Genomic DNA, 19,207 nt, shown 5'->3' with positions numbered 1-19,207 from the left:
CTCAGAAAAAGAAAGAGAGAACAAACAGGGCATGCCACAATAGCACATTAACTAAGTGATAGGCTACTTCATACTAATGATTGGGGATGACTTGGCAGATAGTACATCAACAATTTAATATTCCATATGGAAACAATTAGAAAAAAAAAGTCTGAAATAACAAACTAAAACATAAAAGGAGTACTCTTGTACACAATGGACGTTGATCCTTTGTCCTCCGCCGAGTAAAAATTGGAATCCTACCCAAGGAAGGTTCCTAGATTATGCGCCTTATTTGGTGGGTTTCTCTGGCGACCTAGTATGTTTGTGGACCTGTCTGAGATGTGAGTGTGGTGTTTTTATTGTGGAAAGATTACCTTACACTCCTTCTAATTGAATGTCATGGATTTCGATAGATGAGGGATTTCTATTTGGCCAATAAAGACTAATAAAGCCGAGCATGACAAAAGAACCAACATATTCACCTAAAATAAACTCCTTTTATCCAAATTCTTCGTGATAAAAGTTGAAACTCTCTTCTGGCCTCTCCCTTTCTACAGCCTTGTTTGTATATCTCATATGAAACAAAGCTCACCTAGTATGTCAACACCAGGTTATCTATTAACATCGGGTTATTATTAGATCGCCATATCTGATTTGTAGCTTAGGGTGTGTATAAATGAACAGAACATTTTTTTTTTTACAGGATCCTAAAGTAATATAGTAATAAAAGTGAAAGATAAGTGTTACATGTGGCTACTATTAAAAAAAAGTCTGATAACAGACCCAACGTTACTTATATCTATTGCACATGGAAGAAATACATTAGTTCAATGTAAGGATCACATGCATGTGGCATGTTCAATAAACATTACGGTACTCAGAAATGAGATTACAAGTTCGAGAATTACTTTCTGTGGTAATAAGGATGACTCAGTAACTCTGGCCACTGATCCATCACAAGACAAGACCATATAGTATCTGTGATGGAAGTGTCAGAATTATGTTAGTGAAGACATAGACTGAGTTGTAAGCAGGACATTACTGACTGATGCTACCAACCATAATTTAGACCAGTGGTTACCAACTCAAAGAAGTCCCATCAGGTCTGGTTTTAAGGATATGCCTGCTTCAGCACAGATTTTTCAGTCAAAATGACTGAGACACTGATTCAGCCACCTGTGTTTACACATATAGACTGTGGTTATGAGTATAAGGTAATAGATCTTGTTCATGTAATAGTGTGGTACACTTGAGGATCTTTTGTGAGTAAGCTCCAGTATTTCTTAAAAAGTTGAGATCTCTGTAAATAATAATAATTGTAACTATTTATGTGTTTTTGTGGCTATAATGTGTTTGATTCAGGTGCCCACTTTTAATGTGATTTAAAAAAAGGGGGGGGAAATTGTGTCTTTAAAAAAATAAATATATATATGAGGATGCTTTCATACTTTTAGTACAGTTTTGCTTTTATTAAAAAGTGACTAGTGTTGCATCCCAGTTTTCCTCAATGACTATGATAACATTGTGTCAGTAGTACTCATTTTGTTCAAATTTGAATATTTGATTACCTCTCTCCAAAATGTCCTCGTGGTAAGAAATAAAGCATGTTTCTGTGTGTTACAATCGAGAGAACGATCAATAACGTTAACAGAAAAAGGCTATGAAAATATTAAGACAGTGTATTTTTCTTGTTTCAGATTTGCCTTATATTACACAGGCATCGGCTTCGCAGTGCTCATTGCTGCCTACATTCAAATTTCCTTCTGGACCCTTGCAGCTGGCAGGCAAATTAGGAAAATTAGACGACATTTTTTTCATGCGGTACTGCGACAGGAAGTTGGCTGGTTTGATGTCAATGATGCAGGAGAACTCAACACCAGACTCACAGAGTAAATATGCATCATCGTTTTCCAGATCCTTGTTCGGTGCTATAGCCTCCACATTGTATAGTCTATAGCACGGGTAACCAACTCCAGTCCTCAAGGGTCACCAGCAGGTCAGGTTTGCAGGATATCCCTGCTTCAGCACAGGTGGCTCAATCAGTCAACGACTGAGCCACTGATTCAGCCACCTGTGCTGAAGCAGGGATATCCTGCAAACCTGACCTGTTGGTGGCCCTTGAGGACTGGAGTTGGCCACCCGGGTCTATAGTAAGTTACTTGAGCCAAGGTGGACTTTCACTTGTATGGTAAGCCTGCTAAACTCCAAATGGGTTACATTTATCTTTGTTTGGACCAATATCTCACTCAATTATCCTTATAAACGTCCCAACCCATGGGAAGCAATTTGTAAATGAACCTATTTCATACCAGAGGGACCTGTTACCACCATGTCCATTGAAGCATCCGTCACTGATGGAACACGTGATCGCTTCCGGGTTCCAGCGGGCGGCCTCAACGGGAAGGGGAGAGTGTAGACAGGAAATTAATTTAACAAAACTAGATCATGGGAGCCTGTGGGGTCTATTCATTAAACATTGACAAGTGCATCTGTGGGCGTACACGACCATTTTCACTTGGGTTTGCATCTCGCTCTGTTTATTAAGTCTTTTCTCCTGTCCAAAGCATACCAAAACTACCAATTTTTTACACAATTTGGTTTCCGGATATGCAATTTTGTGCAGTATGAAAACTCGCAAAATTACATATTCACGGGCTATTCATTAGGCTTTGGGTGAGCAGATCGCAGGAAATCTTGCTTTTCTCAGGTACTGTATGCAGAATAGGATTTTTGCTAGAGAGAGACAGAGAGGACCCCTTATTCTGTGAGATGCACAGACCCTTATTCTGTGAGATGCACAGACCCTTATTCTGTGAGATGCACAGACACTTATTCTGTGAGATGCACAGACACTTATTCTGTGAGATGCACAGACACTTGTTCTGTGAGATGCACAGACACTTATTCTGTGAGATGCACAGACACTTATCCTGTGAGATGCACAGACACTTATTCTGTGAGATGCACAGACACTTGTTCTGTGAGATGCACAGACACTTATTCTGTGAGATGCAGAGACACTTATTCTGTGAGATGCACAGACACTTATTCTGTGAGATGCACAGACACTTATTCTGTGAGATGCACAGACACTTATTCTGTGAGATGCACAGACACTTATTCTGTGAGATGCACAGACACTTGTTCTGTGAGATGCACAGACACTTGTTCTGTGAGATGCACAGACACTTATTTTGTGAGATGCACAGACACTTATTCTGTGAGATGCACAGACACTTATTCTGTGAGATGCACAGACACTTATTCTGTGAGATGCACAGACACTTATTCTGTGAGATGCACAGACACTTATTCTGTGAGATGCACAGACACTTATTCTGTGAGATGCACAGACACTTATTCTGTGAGATGCACAGACACTTGTTCTGTGAGATGCACAGACACTTATTCTGTGAGATGCACAGACACTTGTTCTGTGAGATGCACAGACACTTATTCTGTGAGATGCACAGACACTTATTCTGTGAGATGCACAGACACTTATTCTGTGAGATGCACAGACACTTATTCTGTGAGATGCACAGACACTTATTCTGTGAGATGCACAGACACTTATTCTGTGAGATGCACAGACACTTATTCTGTGAGATGCACAGACACAGATGACTCTTACTGACCGGGGGAGCATGAATGATCTGTGTAGCAGCTTTCTTTCTCTGAAGGACTTTTAAGGGAAGTACCATGGTCCGTTAGGGATCGGTGGGAACGGGCCAATTGAAGGGGTTTTCCCCTAAATGTTGCTCCCCCTTGTTTCTCCTTTGCCTATGTATAGTATTTTGCTTAGCTACCCTTGATTTTGCCTTACCCTTATTCCCCCCAATGAGTGTTACTATATAGCCTCTTTTTGGCACTTTTTCCATATTTTTGGGTTTCATATCCTATTTTTTTCTACACATTTGCCCTTGCTTCATGGCTAGAAGATTGTGTGGATAAGTATTTTTTCCTTGTTTGTGTTTTTTGTCTCATACAGTTTTTCAGATTTAGCTTGTCTGGTTCCTTGTTTTTTTTTTCTTTTTTTTGTGTGATCCACAGTGATATTTCATACTGCTTGTTCTATTAAATCTGATGGTTTAGTTTGATACTTTTTTAGATATCTTTTTTTTTTTTTCTTGGGGACCCAGGCATAGGCCCCTGTACACTGCGCCTTTCTAATTTTGAGTGTGGCGGCCCCCTTTAATTATCCCTTATTCTGTAAGCTTCGATATCGCCAATCCGGTTCTATTGCACAGAAAGGTACAGTCAATGGGGCTTTCCTAGTGATAAATAAGAGCCTGAGGGAGAGATAAAGAGAGATTTTTTGTTTTTATTGCGTTAAATTTGCATCCCGTTTTGGGGGCGATTTTGCATAGACCATGTTGGCGTTTAATTACTAGTTACCTATGTGTCTTAGAATGAATGCAGCTTCATTTCCAGGCAGCCATACTGCAAGTAACATTGTGACCTGCCTGTAGCACTGGGAGTCTGGATTCCACCAAAGCAATTACATTTCTATGGAAACCATTGTAGAATGTAATTATTGTCCTGTACATCACTCTTAAGTCACATTTGAATAGACGTTCAACTGTTTTCTGTATCATTACCGGGAAAATGGGTAATGAGCAGTATTTTCTCCTGCATGATAAGATACCTGACTAGCTCCCAAAGGGGTAACTTTTAGAATGAGCATTTTAAGCCGTTTTCTTCTGTGCCACTAGCACAGATCCAGTTGTTTTGATGGTACAGTATAAATGAATAATAGAACGCAATTTAAATACAAAAACATATTGTTACGCTTTTTTTTCTCGTGCTGGAAGAAATAGAGTATTGCCATTTGATTGTTGCCCAGTCACAATAGCAATTTATTTTCTACTGTTTGGGGTCTGACCACCAAAATCTTAACAATTGATAATACATGTTATACTTATGTGATCAAACGCCTTTGTTTTCTACACTTTGCCAGTTTTAAAGCAGTAATTCCCCCGGAAGCTCAACCCTGTACATGAGTTTAACTCCAAAAATGTTAGTATCTTGCCCCCTAAATATGTCCTGCTCTTTTTATATATAAAAAAAAAAGTTTGTCATAGTGTTAAAAGTCATGATTTTCTTCATCTCTAGTGCAGAGGTGGCCAACTCCAGTCCTCAAGGGCCAGCAACAGATCAGGTTTTCAGAATATCCCTGCTTCAGCACACACGGGGCAATCATCATTTTTGAGCCACTGAAGGAGCCACCTGTGCTGCAGCAGGGATAGCCTGAAAAGCTGACCTGTTGGTGGCCCTTGAGGACTGGAGTTGCCCCCCCCGCCCCACCCCGTGCACTAGTGTCTGATGTTACCATAGTAACCTATAAACAATACTGGGCTCCGGGGTGAGCTCCATTTTAACCTCCCAGACACGTTGTATTTCAAACACTTTTATCTCCTAAACGAAGCATCAGATTTTCACAATTTAAATAGAATAGGAAAGGGCAAGAAGAAACGATTATTTTTTAAATACAATGCAAATAAAAAATGGTTGTCATATAAAGAAACTAGGATCAAAGTGCAGATTTGTTTTAAAACACGGTTTGGTTTATGTTTTACCCAGAAGCCCAGATTCTTAGCAGTTATATATCAGGCAGAAAACTACTTTAGTGGTGAGCTGGAGGTAATAAAGTATTCATTTATTTTAAATGAATTCATTTCTAACCACTTTTTGTATTTTAGTGATGTCTCCAAAATTAATGAAGGGATCGGGGACAAAATTGCCATGCTGTTTCAGTCTATAGCTACATTCCTTACTGGCTTTATCATTGGGTTTATTAAAGGCTGGAAGTTAACCCTGGTTATTCTGGCTATAAGTCCAGTCATGGGACTCTCGGCTGCTATCTGGGCAAAGGTATGTGACGTTTGTGAGGTCTGCTTTGATCACAGTTGTTATGCACAGGTGGAAATTCCACCAATGTTCTATATAGATTTTAGCAGCGGAGCACTAAACAAACTGTTTATCCATGTGTTTCTAGACACTTATTTATTCAATTTGTTGTCACCACATAATTCTCTTTGGCGGCTTCTGCGTGTTTTTCTGTGTGCTTCCTGCTGGGGGGGGGGGGAGGGAGCGAGGGGGCTTGTTTTAAGCTAGAGGTTCCCAAACCCAGTCCTCAGGACCTCCTAACAGGACAGGTTTTAAGGATAGCCCGGCTTCAGCACAGGTGGCTGTATATGTCAATCTTTGACTGAGCCACTGATTGAGCCACCTGTGCTGGAGCAGGGCTATCCTTAAAATCTGACCTTTAGGGGGGTCTTGAGGACTGGAGTTAAGAACCCCTGGCTTAAGCTGGTGAGTAATAAACTGATTTGCTCTTACTACAAGTTCTGTTTTGAAAGACACATTCTCACTTCCTCAACGATTATTGAACAAATGTCGTGCTACAGTGTACGCAGCATTGTACATAGCATTTATCAAGTTCTACACATGTAGAACATACTATCTAATTTACAGTGCCTTTGGCAATGAGAGATGAAGTGACATACCTATGGTGACACTGTGATTAACCTGGTGTCGCCCACTGCATATGCAGTGACATTCCCACTAGAATGCTCCATCCCATTCAATTAAGCATCTGTATTAAATGGGACCTACTTTCAGTATATTGCCATGCCAAGCTTTTCACTTCTCTGAAGCCTGTTTGCTTTCCGTCCACCACCATAAACCATGGGATGTCATTTTTAGAGCATGTAGGTTTGGTGCATAATCAGGTTTGCTATAAACAAGCCAGTTAACATTTTCAAGAGACCAATAAGATCAACTATTTTTGCTGCAAAACACAGCAGACCGCTTCCTGTTTATCTGGTCTTTTTAGCTATGTGCAAACTGAAAAATAGCAGCATGGTATAAAAGTAAAATCTGAAGGGTCATTTTCTACGACAGCAGACCATAAAAGAGAAAGTATTTTGTGCTTACGTGCTTGAGGGGGAAACCTTAAGTAGAAAACATCTGTACTTTATTTCATCAGTGTTGAACTGTGTTTTTTTTTATTTTATTTTTAATGCGTTATTCTTAACCCACAGATATTATCTGCGTACACAAACAAGGAGCTGACAGCCTATGCCAAAGCCGGGGCTGTGGCAGAAGAGGTTCTTGCAGCTATCAGGACTGTGATGGCCTTTGGTGGACAAAAGAAAGAAATACAGCGGTGAGAGCTGCTTGATTTCTCCCACCCTTCCTGATTGAATAAGTAGTGTACTAAACCAGTGGGTCCCAAATCTAGTCCTCAAGGACAAATGCCAGGCCAGGTTTTATGGCTATGCTCACATGAGCACAGGTAGCTCTATCAGTGGATCAACCATTTTGACTGAATTACCTGTGCTTAAGCAGGGGTCTCCGTAAAACTTAATATGGGGTCATTGAGGACCGGAGTCGGGAACCACTGCACTAAACCAGCAGTAAGTAAGGGATCTGCTAGTCTGAAGTGGGTTGTTCTCTACTTCACTGGTTTACACTTACAGAAGGCAGCCCTGGGAGCAGTTTCACATGTTCTATTGGCTTACAAAGGACGGCTTTTAAATGTGGACTTTGGGAAGTTTTGCTTTGCCGTTTTAATACCTTAAACATATTTTTTCAAACCTGCTCTTCTTCTTTCTAAATGAATTTGTCTGTAAGGTCATTGCACAGATTTTGTGACAGGCTATCACAGTTATGCGGTGTCATTTTACTTCCACCACAGGTATGAAAAAAATTTAGAAGATGCCAAAAAAATTGGTATAAGGAAGGCAGTCACGGCTAATATATCCATGGGTTTTGCTTTCTTCCTGATATATGCATCCTATGCATTAGCCTTCTGGTATGGCACATCCCTGATTATAGATGAAAAGTATTCCATCGGGTCTGTACTTACAGTAAGTAAAGAGTTTCTTGCTTCAGTAGCTATGCTTGAATGCGCTTCAAAGACGATAGTGCTGCCTTGGTGGAATCGGTCTCATATTTTCTGCCTGCGTATTAGAACAAAGCCATTTTGGAATACTGATACTGGATTGCCTTTATGCTGCACGATACATACTTGTTTACATTACTTTAAGATCCACACGATTTATCTCTTCCCTAGACCATGGTGTTTTTTTTTTATACAGTATAAGACTTTTATTGTAATTGATATATTATCACTCAGGTTTGGGAATCCGAATGTACAGTAAAAGGCAATAATTGAGCAATAAAGCAGAAGTTACTGGGTTACTTGCATTCTTTTCACTGTGACTTTGGATTATGAACTATGTAACATTCCAACAGTGCTGTCATAAAGTCTCAACATATTTTTTTATTATATTATCAAGTAGAGATTTCATTAAAGGACGACAAAATGAACAGCAGTGAATGTCAACATTTACATATATTAGGGTGTCACAGTATTTTTGCTGGTCTGTCAGTAGAAGTGGCCTTAGATGTATACACAAGCACAAACGGCACTACCCTCTTGGCAAGAAGCAAAGAATCTTAAAGATGAGAATTGGTGCAGGCGGACATTAGGAATTCCTAATTCCTTCAACAATATAAAGAATGAAACCAATTGTCCACAGCACTCAAACAGTAACAATCTCACTGGGGTAACTTAGAGCCCCAAAAGAAAGAAATACTAGTATTGAAAATGAAGAGTGTAATTAACAACACATCTAGAATAAATCTGTACAATGATAATGGGTGCAGCAGTTAGGCTTATTATAGCTAGTTCTGTGTATAACTTACACTTATAACTATAGTGGTGTACTACATATTGTGTACCGATGGCTATCTCTCTGTGTGTATTTTAGGCACTTGATTATGCTTTATGGTTTATACCACAGATTGTATACTGCATGTGTTGTACTTTCCACCTGTTAGCATTGTACCACTTTATTCTAGATGCGTGGTTCATTAAACTCTTTTCATTTTGAATACTAGTATTTCTTTAGGGGCTCTTAGTTAGCCCAGTGAGATTGTTACTGTTTGAGTGCTTTGGACAGTTGGTTTAATTCTAGCCTTAGATAGTGTTTAGCACGATTTAGTATATATTTATTACATTATTATTTTCACTAGGAGGTTCCAAACAAGAGATATATATAATGTATATTGTATGATTCATTGTCGATTAGCTAATTTATTGATTTTTCTTTTCCATTTATTTTGGATTCCAGGTATTTTTTGCTGTTATTATAGGTGCTTTTGGTATTGGACAAGCAGCCCCCAATATAGAAGCATTTGCCAATGCCAGGGGAGCAGCATATACAATATTCAACATTATTGATAACGTAAGTCCTCTCTCTTAATCTGGTTAATTGAGACATTTCCATAATTAATTAAACAATTCCCACTTGATATAATGAGTTGAAATAGGCCTTGATTATATTGGTGGCGCACGTGCGCATGATGCTGCTCGTCGCCAAAACAAATTAAAGTTGTCCATTGAGCGCGCACATAATGTGCGCGACCGACTCGTTATAAAACAAAAAGGTGCTTTATTGACAGCCGTCTAAAAACACTTGATAGGTGTTAACACACGTTGTACCTTGACAGAAACACGTGTCAAACAACAACATCTTGAGGTTTCATCTTCTCATAGTTTTGGGTCCTACCGATGGGAGGTTCATGACTTTGGAGTGCCCATCACAAAGGATATGGTGGGGAGGCTATGATGCACTGAGAACCTGCAGGACGAGCAGGTTCAATGTAAACGCAGGCTGCAGCATCGGCAACCCTGTGAGGACAGTGGCGGTCAGGCAACCCAATGAGACTAGCACAAGCGGCATCCATCTGCCACAACTTACGTTCCTTTAACTGGAGATTTCTTAGAAGGGGCACATTGCTAACTGAAAACAATAAACAATGACAGGACATCTCAATACATACTCCTAAACACATAAACCTATGTACAGGACTCACAGTGAGGACCCCAGTTGAAACTATGAAGAACTTGCTTCAAGAACATAAGGGGCACCTTACATTGACATTATACATCACATGATGGGGAGGGGAGGAAAGTAACCTGAGTGAGCCCACACAGTTAACCTCTTAAGACATTTAATCCTTTTACAGAAACTAGTTAGTCCTCCAAGAGGGGGCTGCACAAGCAAGAAAAAGGTTGTTACCTAACACTCTGGGGTAAAGGCATTAAGTGTTGTCCCAGTTTATAAGCCAGTGCTAAACCTTTGCAAAAAATCTACACCTGGCAAAGCAAAAAAAATAGAATTACTGTTTACTTAATTTTGTTTTATATCATACTGTACATTAAATGTGGGGCCTTTATTTATTTTTGCTAGTGTGTTGCTGCTGGCGACAAGTGCCTCCTGATATTATAATAACATGTTACAATTGCTTAGTGTTATTTATTGCCACTCAAAAATTAAACATTGTTAAAAATAAAAAATAAAATAAAAAAAACTCCTGGTAGGGACTTTCCATAATTGTAAAGTCCATTCCCAGTGCTTACCCATGTTATTTATAAATTTATGGTTTTATTTTGCAATGAGTCTGGATTTTTCAGGTGCCAACCTTTTGAAGTCAACCAGTTATTATATGTTTGTGCTCCCTGGTGTGCAAGGGTCACATTGCTGTGATAAGCGGACTTCTTTTGATTCAATAGATAGAGTGTGTATGTAAACAGTGATCTTCTCTTTCTATGCTATTACATTGTTCACCTGTTTATTTCATTTCCTACAGAAACCAAACATCGACAGCTTTTCTACAAAAGGCTTTCAACCAGACAAGGTTAAAGGCGATATAGAATTCAAAAATGTTAAGTTTACGTATCCATCTAGACCTGATACTCAGGTAAATTGAAGAGCTCTGTCTACAGTCCGCATGAACTGTATACTTGAATAATGACATATTTTTGTTTCTCAAATTGCTCACTTTGTCACCAGTAGTGGGTAGACGTTGCGAGTCAGAGAACAGTATTTAATACTCTGTGAAGCTGCTTCCCTGTGCTGGAGAAAACTTCAGCTCCATTCCAATGAACCAGAACAAAAGTTTTCCGGGAAAGGGAAGCAGCTTCATAGTATGTTGAATAAGGGCCAAAGGAATAACACTGCATGGTGCTTTGGAAGCATGGTGCCCTGCAGAACACATGTATAGCATAGCAGTACGGTGTTACAATGATAGCAGTGGTATTAGTAGTGGTGAAAACGTAGGCCCTATTTTATTGTGCTGTAAAGTCATCTTTTCCTTGCACTGGAATAATTTATTGTGCTGAAATCTTCATCAACAAAGAGAAAATGGCTTCATATTTGCATAGGGGCCTTAAGTTGAGAGACATTTCATACTTTGCATGAAGGTGGCAATAGATGTAGTTTGAAAATGTTCTTTTGAGAAGACATCCTAGCCCAAGAGACCGTTTTAACATTTAATCAATACATACTGGTCATAGGTCAGTAATGTATTTTTTTTTGCCATAATTTGTGAATAATATTAAATCATTGTACTTTGCACCTTCTTGCTATGGTTTAATCAGCAGAACTAATATAAAGTAATGATCTATGTTTCAGTGTGTGCCTGCAGTACTAAGCCGCTACTGTAAATCGGTTCCTGGCTGTTTAATACTTTGCTGGGCAAGTGGAACATGTTTTATAGAAGGGACAAAGTACAACATTACACAGTATCTTATCATAAATCAGCAAATGGCAATATGATCTGTCAGTGACATGCCATTAGACACCTGCAGAATGGAGTTTGTTTTGTAAAGGTAGTGCATGTAAACACATACATTCCAAGGGCTACAGTATTCAATTATCTCTGCAGGAAACTCTATTTCTAAATTTCTCATTCCTAACCCATTGTTCTTGTACCTTATTGATACCTTTTACACCCGTGTCATTTTTTATCCCTTAGTTGGTTAGACCTTTCTTCTACCTTATCACGGTGAAGGTCACAAAAACAATGTAGCCCAATAATGCCCAGTCATTTAACAATTATTAAGACAATAACTGGCCATGTCATTTTATGGCAACAAATAGCAGTCCTGCCGTTGGCCATAGCAGTGCAAGCAAACACACATACTGAGGAAATCATGGATCAGAAGAAAGAAGCAAATGAATTGCGAGCTCTGCTCCATGTTCTTCCTGTAGTGTAAAGCTTTACTGCTGTAGTTGTCCTGTCCCAGGAGAAGCGCAGATTTCTTCAGACTTATTCCTTTTAATAGACCAACATTACAGTTCTTCATAAAGTTGATTTAAATTAAGTTTAATCTTTAGTTACATCTGCTAAAGTATACACAGTTGTTCTAAAGAAGAGTCTTGTGAGGTCTGAAAACAGTTGAGTAGAAATATATCTATAAAAAATATTTATGTTGGTTCGTTAAATGGTGTCACAATCCGCCACAGACCTTTGTGTGCACATTTAACCGCTTCCTTTTTCTGACCCATGCCTTATTTACTCCTTGGCGCAGGGAGTGATTTATAACGGAAAACTCCCCACTACTGATGGCGTCAACTCTGCTCACTGTTGAGTCAGCTGTAGCTATTGTTAGTCCACTTTCAATTTATTTCTAATAGAACCCAATGTACTGTAGACACATGAAGATGCTGAAATGTTATTGAAGCATATCCAACTATTTTGAAGCTTTGCTTTTTTAAACCTATCCTGTTGTGTCTGTTATGTTTCTAATGAGAAGATTTTCTTTCACTTTGCAATGCAGGTTTTGAAAGGCTTGACCATGAAGGTCCCTAGTGGTGAAACATTAGCCTTAGTTGGGAGCAGCGGCTGTGGTAAGAGTACAACTGTTCAGCTCATCCAACGGTTTTATGATCCAGAAGTAGGCACGGTAAGATGAGGTTTAATAATAATAATAATAGCATGTTCTTGTATAGCGCTGCTAGTTTTCCGTAGCGCTTTACAGAGACATTTTGCAGGCGCAGGTCCCTGCCCTGTGGAGCTTACAATCTATGTTTTTGGTGCCTTAGGCACAGGGAGACTTGCCCAAGGTCACAAGGAGCCGACTAGGGAATTGAACCAGGTTCCCCTGCAACAATCTCAGTGTCAGTCAGTGTCAGTCAGAGCCACTCCTTCTCCGTTTTGTTATGGATTCATATTCTCAAGTTGACATTTTGGTGTATGAATAAACATTCGTTACTTTATATATAGATAGATATATATATATATATATATATATATATATATATATATATATATGTAGCGAAAGTATTTTTCCCATGGAGAGTAAAGTTTATAACTTACTTAAAAATAAGCACCATTAGCCATTCCCATTCCAAAGAATATCTAAATAAAATCAGATAGCGATTTAAAAACTGCATTTTTTATTATTTTGATGTTGCCCTGATAAAGGTTTAGGCTTCAGTTGTGGTCTTTATTTTTTATAGTTATAAAAATGTGTTACCTGGAAGTAATACATTGAGAGTTACCTTTCGTTTTCAAGTATGTCCTGGCACAGAGTTATAACAATACATGGTTAAATTATATGAACAGAAGTTATACAGTCAATTCACAGATATTTCATGGACAGTTGGAGTTGGGAAATTGGGTACAGGGTATAAAAGGGCTGGTGAGTTTCAGATTGAAATAGAGAAGCTTTAATATCACAAAACATCAGCGAATGGCAGCAAACGGCTCACACCCTTTAGCTGCCCTTTGGCTGCGCCAAAGGCTGTACGCCATTGGGGTGATGCAGATGTACACTGAAGGGTTCAGATTGAATGCAACTGTGTTTAAAACCAGAGGCAGAACATAAAACACAGACAGAGCTCAGTGCACATCCAGTGAAACTCATACACGGTACAGTGCCTAAATATATATGTATAAATATCTATTAAATAAAATGGTCTTTTAGTTTAACATTTTGGCCAAATTGGTGTAAGCCCCTGAGCCACTGCACGACAGACCACATTCTCAAGGGTCCCTAACACTAATATAAATTCTTAATAACCTGTGCAATGCCAGGAAGAATGATTTATAATAAATCTGTCAATATTAGTTGCAAAGTTCTAAGTCTGATTGAAGCTTTTATTAACCTGTACATTACCAGGAAAAGCACTCTGTATTAGATTTGTCACAATCATACTGCAAGCAAGCAAGTTCCCCTGAGAGTGGGAGATGCTATGGAGTGAGCTTTTAACCATTTAAATGTGGGAGGGGGTAAGCTTCAATTAGGTAGGAGGTTCACCTTCCAATCAGCTAAGACTAGCTGAACAAGAATTGCAAAACATACTGGACACCTAACAAGCTCCTATTGAACCCCCAAAATAACCACAACATATATATAAGCATATGAGTGTCACAGAGGAGTGCTACTGAGCATGGCAATATATATTTAAAACCAGAGACAGAACATAAAACACAGACAGAGCTCAGTGCACATCCAGTGAAACTCATACACGGTACAGTGCCTAAATATATATGTATAAATATCTATTAAATAAAATGGTCTTTTAGTTTAACATTTTGGCCAAATTGTTGTAAGCCCCTGAGCCACTGCACGGCCGACCACATTCTCAAGGGTCCCTAACACTAATATAAATTCTTAATAACCTGTGCAATACCAGGAAGAATGATTTATATAAATCTGTCAATATTAGTTGCAAAGTTCTAAGTCTGATTGAAGCTTTTATTAACATGTACCATTTAAATGGTTAAAAGCTCACTCCATAGCATCTCCCACTCTCAGGGGAACTTGCTTGCTTGCAGTATGATTGTGACAAATCTAATACAGAGTGCTTTTCCTGGTAATGTACAGGTTAATAAAAGCTTCAATCAGACTTAGAACTTTGCAACTAATATTGACAGATTTATTATAAATCATTCCTCCTGGTATTGCACAGGTTATTAAGAATTTATATTAGTGTTAGGGACCCTTGAGAATGTGGTCTGCCGTGCAGTGGCTCAGGGGCTTACAACAATTTGGCCAAAATGTTAAACTAAAAGACCATTTTATTTAATAGATATTTATACATATATATTTAGGCATTGTACCGTGTATGAGTTTCACTGGATGTGCACTGAGCTCTGTCTGTGTTTTATGTTGTGTCTCTGGTTTTAAATATATATTGCCATGCTCAGTAGCACTCCTCTGTGACACTCATAAGCTTATATATATGTTGTGGTTATTTTGGGGGTTCAATTGGAGCTTGTTAGGTGTCCAGTGTGTTTTGAATGCAACTGTGGGTTCAAAGTCCTTTGTCCTCTTGGCTCATTAACATTCCAGTGGGTGGAGTTGATGTTCCGCATAGTACAAGCACACGTTAACCCTTAGCACGCTGGTTCTGTGCAGAGGGAAGCAGCTTTTGGGTAACCCCATCAGGCGTCTGCCTTTGGCGCGACGCAGATGTACACTGAAGGGGTTCAGATTGAATGCAACTGTGGATTCAAAGTCCTTTGTCTTTCTGATGCTGCCTGACAACTTATCTGTTCTAGGGACTTAATGATATCTGACTTTTGAGCAATGTTTTAAAGGATTGGTCATCCCAATGAACACTCAGAATTCTAAATACTTTTTAGCGCAATAAGCTTTATTGACCAATTTACAGTATGTCTTATTCAGTTGGTACAGTATATTATTCTACTACATAAATCTATGCAATAATAAGGGATAAGAACTGGTCCAAAACAACATTTTGTAGTAATTTTGCTCAAAATCACAGTCCGTTGGCTGCATCCTCCTTGTCTTTTGACACATATACATATATATATTTTGTGGGGGCTCAGCGGTTCCCAAAAAGAGCTTGCTGGGGTTCTGTGTTTTGCGTCCTCCTTGATACAGGCAATGGGCCATATTTACTCAGCTGTGCTACTCCATAAGACACCTTGCAGCACAGCTTTGGAAAAATGTCAAATGCCGATATAGGTGTAATCCAATACTGGAGGTGTCTTATCGAGTAGCAATAGTTTTGTAAATATAGCCGAATGGATTTGGGGGGTTAGGCTGCGGCCCCACTGCCTGCGCTGCACACGAGCCTGCGAGGCAGGTGGCACGTGCAGCTGAGTCCCTCGGTCTGCAGAGAGCTGCAGGGGGAAAGAAAGGTGGGGGATGTGATGGGGGCACGGCCGTGACATCACCCGGCAGGTTCGCCCTCATTGGCTGAAGCGCAATGCCTAGCGCTCCGTCGCGACTCCTGCCCACAATTGTCTTGAGAGCAGGAGTTTGTCGGTGCAGCAGCCCCAGCCCCATTTTTGTGCGGCTCTTGTCCCTGCAGCATCCGCCACAGCGGGCACTGAAGTAGCCAGCGGGGACCTGGCCTTAGCATCTCAGGTGAACAATGCATTCCGTGAATAGGTATGTAACACATTTTGCGCCTGTCTGATTAGATATAAATGAATTATTAGTTTTGTTTTGAAAAGGAACGTTAGTCATACTGCACATACTAAACAGTCTCCTGGCATAAGACATCTTACAGGACATTGAAGTCAAGAATATTGACGTCCATTAGCTGTGAAGTGTCTTCCAGCGTTGGAAGGTGTCTCTTGGCAGAAGATGTGTTAGTGAATGTGGCCATTTATCTGTGTTTATGCGAAGATCATTCTTTTTTTAAATGTGCATCTTTCCCTTCTAGATAACAATTGATGGACATGACATTCGTGAGTTAAATACAAAGTACCTAAGAGAGATCATCGGTGTGGTGAGCCAGGAACCAGTTCTATTTCATACCGATATCGCTGAAAATATCCGCTATGGTCGAGAAGATGTGACAATGGAGGAAATTGAAAAAGCCACCAAAGAAGCAAATGCATACAACTTTATCATGAAGCTACCCAATGTAAGTTATAATATATCTGTGAATAAGTTGTATAATGTTCCCTGTCCTCCTCTTGCACAGCTAACTTGGCAGACTCACCACATGGCACATAAAAAGTAACTTATAAGAGCCTTTATACTGTGAGTATTTACATTTACATTAGTGGAGAATAAAAAACAGAGCAATAAGTCATATGAAAAATCACAGACGCCAAAAGATGGTCAAAGAAATTGATTTATTCAATATATATATAACCTATTGCAATATAATCACAGTCACAAGTACTAATATGATCACAAAAATCTACATACAATGTGTAAATAGTCCTTACCATAAAGAAAGACAAATACAAAGTCTAAAACATGTCAAAAGTGATACCTTACCAAAAATAGGGAAATCTAGCACATTAGTGCAGGGGCGCTCAACTCCAGTCCTCAAGACTCCCCAACAGATCAGGTGTTAAGGATATTCCTGCTTCAGCAAAGGTGGCTTGATTAGTGGCTCAGTCGAAGAGCCTGCTTAAGCACAGGTGGCTGAATGAGCTGGCTGAAGCAGGGATATCCTGAAAACTTGACCGGTGTTGAGGACTAGCGTTAAGAACCCCTGCAATAGTGAAAGAGAATTGATGTTTCGGGCTGCAGATTGCCCTTTATCAAGACATTGGATGTATATTTTTGTGATCATATTACAATGTGCTTTTACTATTAAATACATCATTTTCTTTGAACACTTTTGGAGTCCTGTAGTTTTGCATATGACTTATCGCCATATTTTTTGATACTTGCGTATTGTTGATGGGATTGAGAGATTAGCATTCTGTATGAGCATTTGACTTCCGTTTTTTTTTCCATATATTATAGTCCTTTTTTATCCCACTCATTCCCTGGTAGGGGGTATGTGATGTTACATTTTTATTTTTGATTAGACATTAGCGGAGAAGCATATTGCTGACGTCTGAACCCTAAGTTTGAACCACAAAGCACGTTGGTTATGAGCTACTTTTTATAGTATATATACTGTATGCGTTACTCATTTATAATTATTTATAATTAAAGCAAATATATAAATTGATATTTTTTTCACTCAGTCAGAGCTGTGTAAAATGATTAAAAAGCAATAGCTTTGCTACAGTTTTTGTTTAATGATTTAAGAATTATGAAATGTTCTGCTTTAGCCCCCAAAGTCTGGCATTCATACATCCTATGACAAATATTACAGAAATATTGCCACTTTTACTTATTTGAATCTTAAGGCCTTGGGCATGGTCAACGCTTAGGCGCTGACCCGTGCTGAGGCGCACTGCTGCTCGGCAGTGAGCCCCTGCAGCCGCAATGAGAGCGGCTTTAGCAGGGGCTCGCGCACGCATGCGGAAGCGTGTGTCTTACCTAATCTTTCGTTTCTGCGCTCGCCGTAGCGCAGGGCCGGTCACGTGAGCGGTTCATCCAATGAGGGCGAACCAGCTCCATGACGTCACAGCCCCTCCCCCCCCCGACACGCCCCCGGACGGCGCTGTCTAAGGCCAGGGAAAGTACCCGCTTTCCAACAGCCTCAGCGCGCCTCCACCCGGCTTGATCCACTATGGACTTAGCCTTATACTCACGTCCCCGCTCACGTGGTGCACGCTCGTGCACGGACACGCACACTCTCCCAAGCTTGGCGCTTGAGGAGACAAACAAAAGTGAGTTTGAAGAGCGCTCAACATGCCCCCAATGCCCCCACGCGTGCACTTGCAAAATAGACAGGACACCCGGCGCTCATGCTTACAGAGTTGGTGACGTCACCGCTCTCAAGCATGAGCGCGATCAGCGTCAGCAGGGTCGCAACCTAACAAATATGTTGTTTCCTCCATTTGGGGCTTACAATAGGAAACTCCACTGTATAATGCATGAACAATCAGGGTTTTCGTAGTTCCATTTAATTCATTGATAATGGAACTTCCTTTGTTCATATATTAAAATAAGAAGCTTCTGTGTTGATTGCTTTGCGTGCTATGGTGTAAATCACTATTGGATGCTTGAAATGCATTCGGGAAGCACAAGAAGATTATATTTACAGCATAATGATTTATTTTTGTGTATTTTCTTTTTATTCTTTTACATAATTTTGTCATATTTTAGAGTTGATTTTATGAGATATTTTATACTAATGTCCTCAACGTTTATAGTACCCTTGTTAAATGTGGTACATGCATAAATAGTTCTGAGTGCAGCAAGTTGTGCCTGTGTTTCAGCAATTTGAGACGATGGTGGGAGAAAGAGGCACACAGCTAAGTGGAGGTCAGAAGCAGAGGATCGCTATTGCAAGGGCTCTGGTGCGCAATCCCAAGATCCTACTTCTTGATGAGGCCACCTCCGCTCTGGACACTGAGAGTGAAGCGGTTGTTCAAGCTGCTCTGGATAAGGTATTTGTACTTCCATTGAAATTGATACTCCTGACCTATTCCTTGTTGAGCATTGACCAGCTAAACAACCAAATAATCAGAATCTGGTGAAGGTGAGGGAACGGGCTGCAGAAGGGGGGGTGGGACTTGGGGATGATCA

The 19,207-nt window shown here is 39.8% G+C and overlaps 1 protein-coding gene across 3 annotated transcripts in view; it reads left to right on the top strand.

The window, feature by feature from the left end:
* Positions 1-19,207, top strand: part of ABCB1 (ATP binding cassette subfamily B member 1) — a 72,989-nt gene that overhangs the window by 22,436 nt on the left and 31,346 nt on the right. For all 3 annotated transcript variants that reach the window (XM_075587441.1, XM_075587442.1, XM_075587443.1), the window contains exons 6-14: positions 1,680-1,871; positions 5,685-5,856; positions 7,029-7,153; positions 7,685-7,856; positions 9,126-9,239; positions 10,648-10,758; positions 12,620-12,745; positions 16,485-16,688; positions 18,898-19,068. In XM_075587441.1, coding sequence (XP_075443556.1) covers positions 1,680-1,871; positions 5,685-5,856; positions 7,029-7,153; positions 7,685-7,856; positions 9,126-9,239; positions 10,648-10,758; positions 12,620-12,745; positions 16,485-16,688; positions 18,898-19,068 — 1,387 coding nt within the window. The remainder of the gene's footprint in view (positions 1-1,679; positions 1,872-5,684; positions 5,857-7,028; positions 7,154-7,684; positions 7,857-9,125; positions 9,240-10,647; positions 10,759-12,619; positions 12,746-16,484; positions 16,689-18,897; positions 19,069-19,207) is intronic.

The sequence above is a fragment of the Ascaphus truei genome, chromosome 2, assembly GCF_040206685.1.
Source record: "Ascaphus truei isolate aAscTru1 chromosome 2, aAscTru1.hap1, whole genome shotgun sequence".
In the NCBI taxonomy this organism is placed as follows: Eukaryota; Metazoa; Chordata; class Amphibia; order Anura; family Ascaphidae; genus Ascaphus; species Ascaphus truei.
Note: the sequence above shows the minus strand (reverse complement) of the source record. Positions and strands in the feature narration are given on the sequence as shown.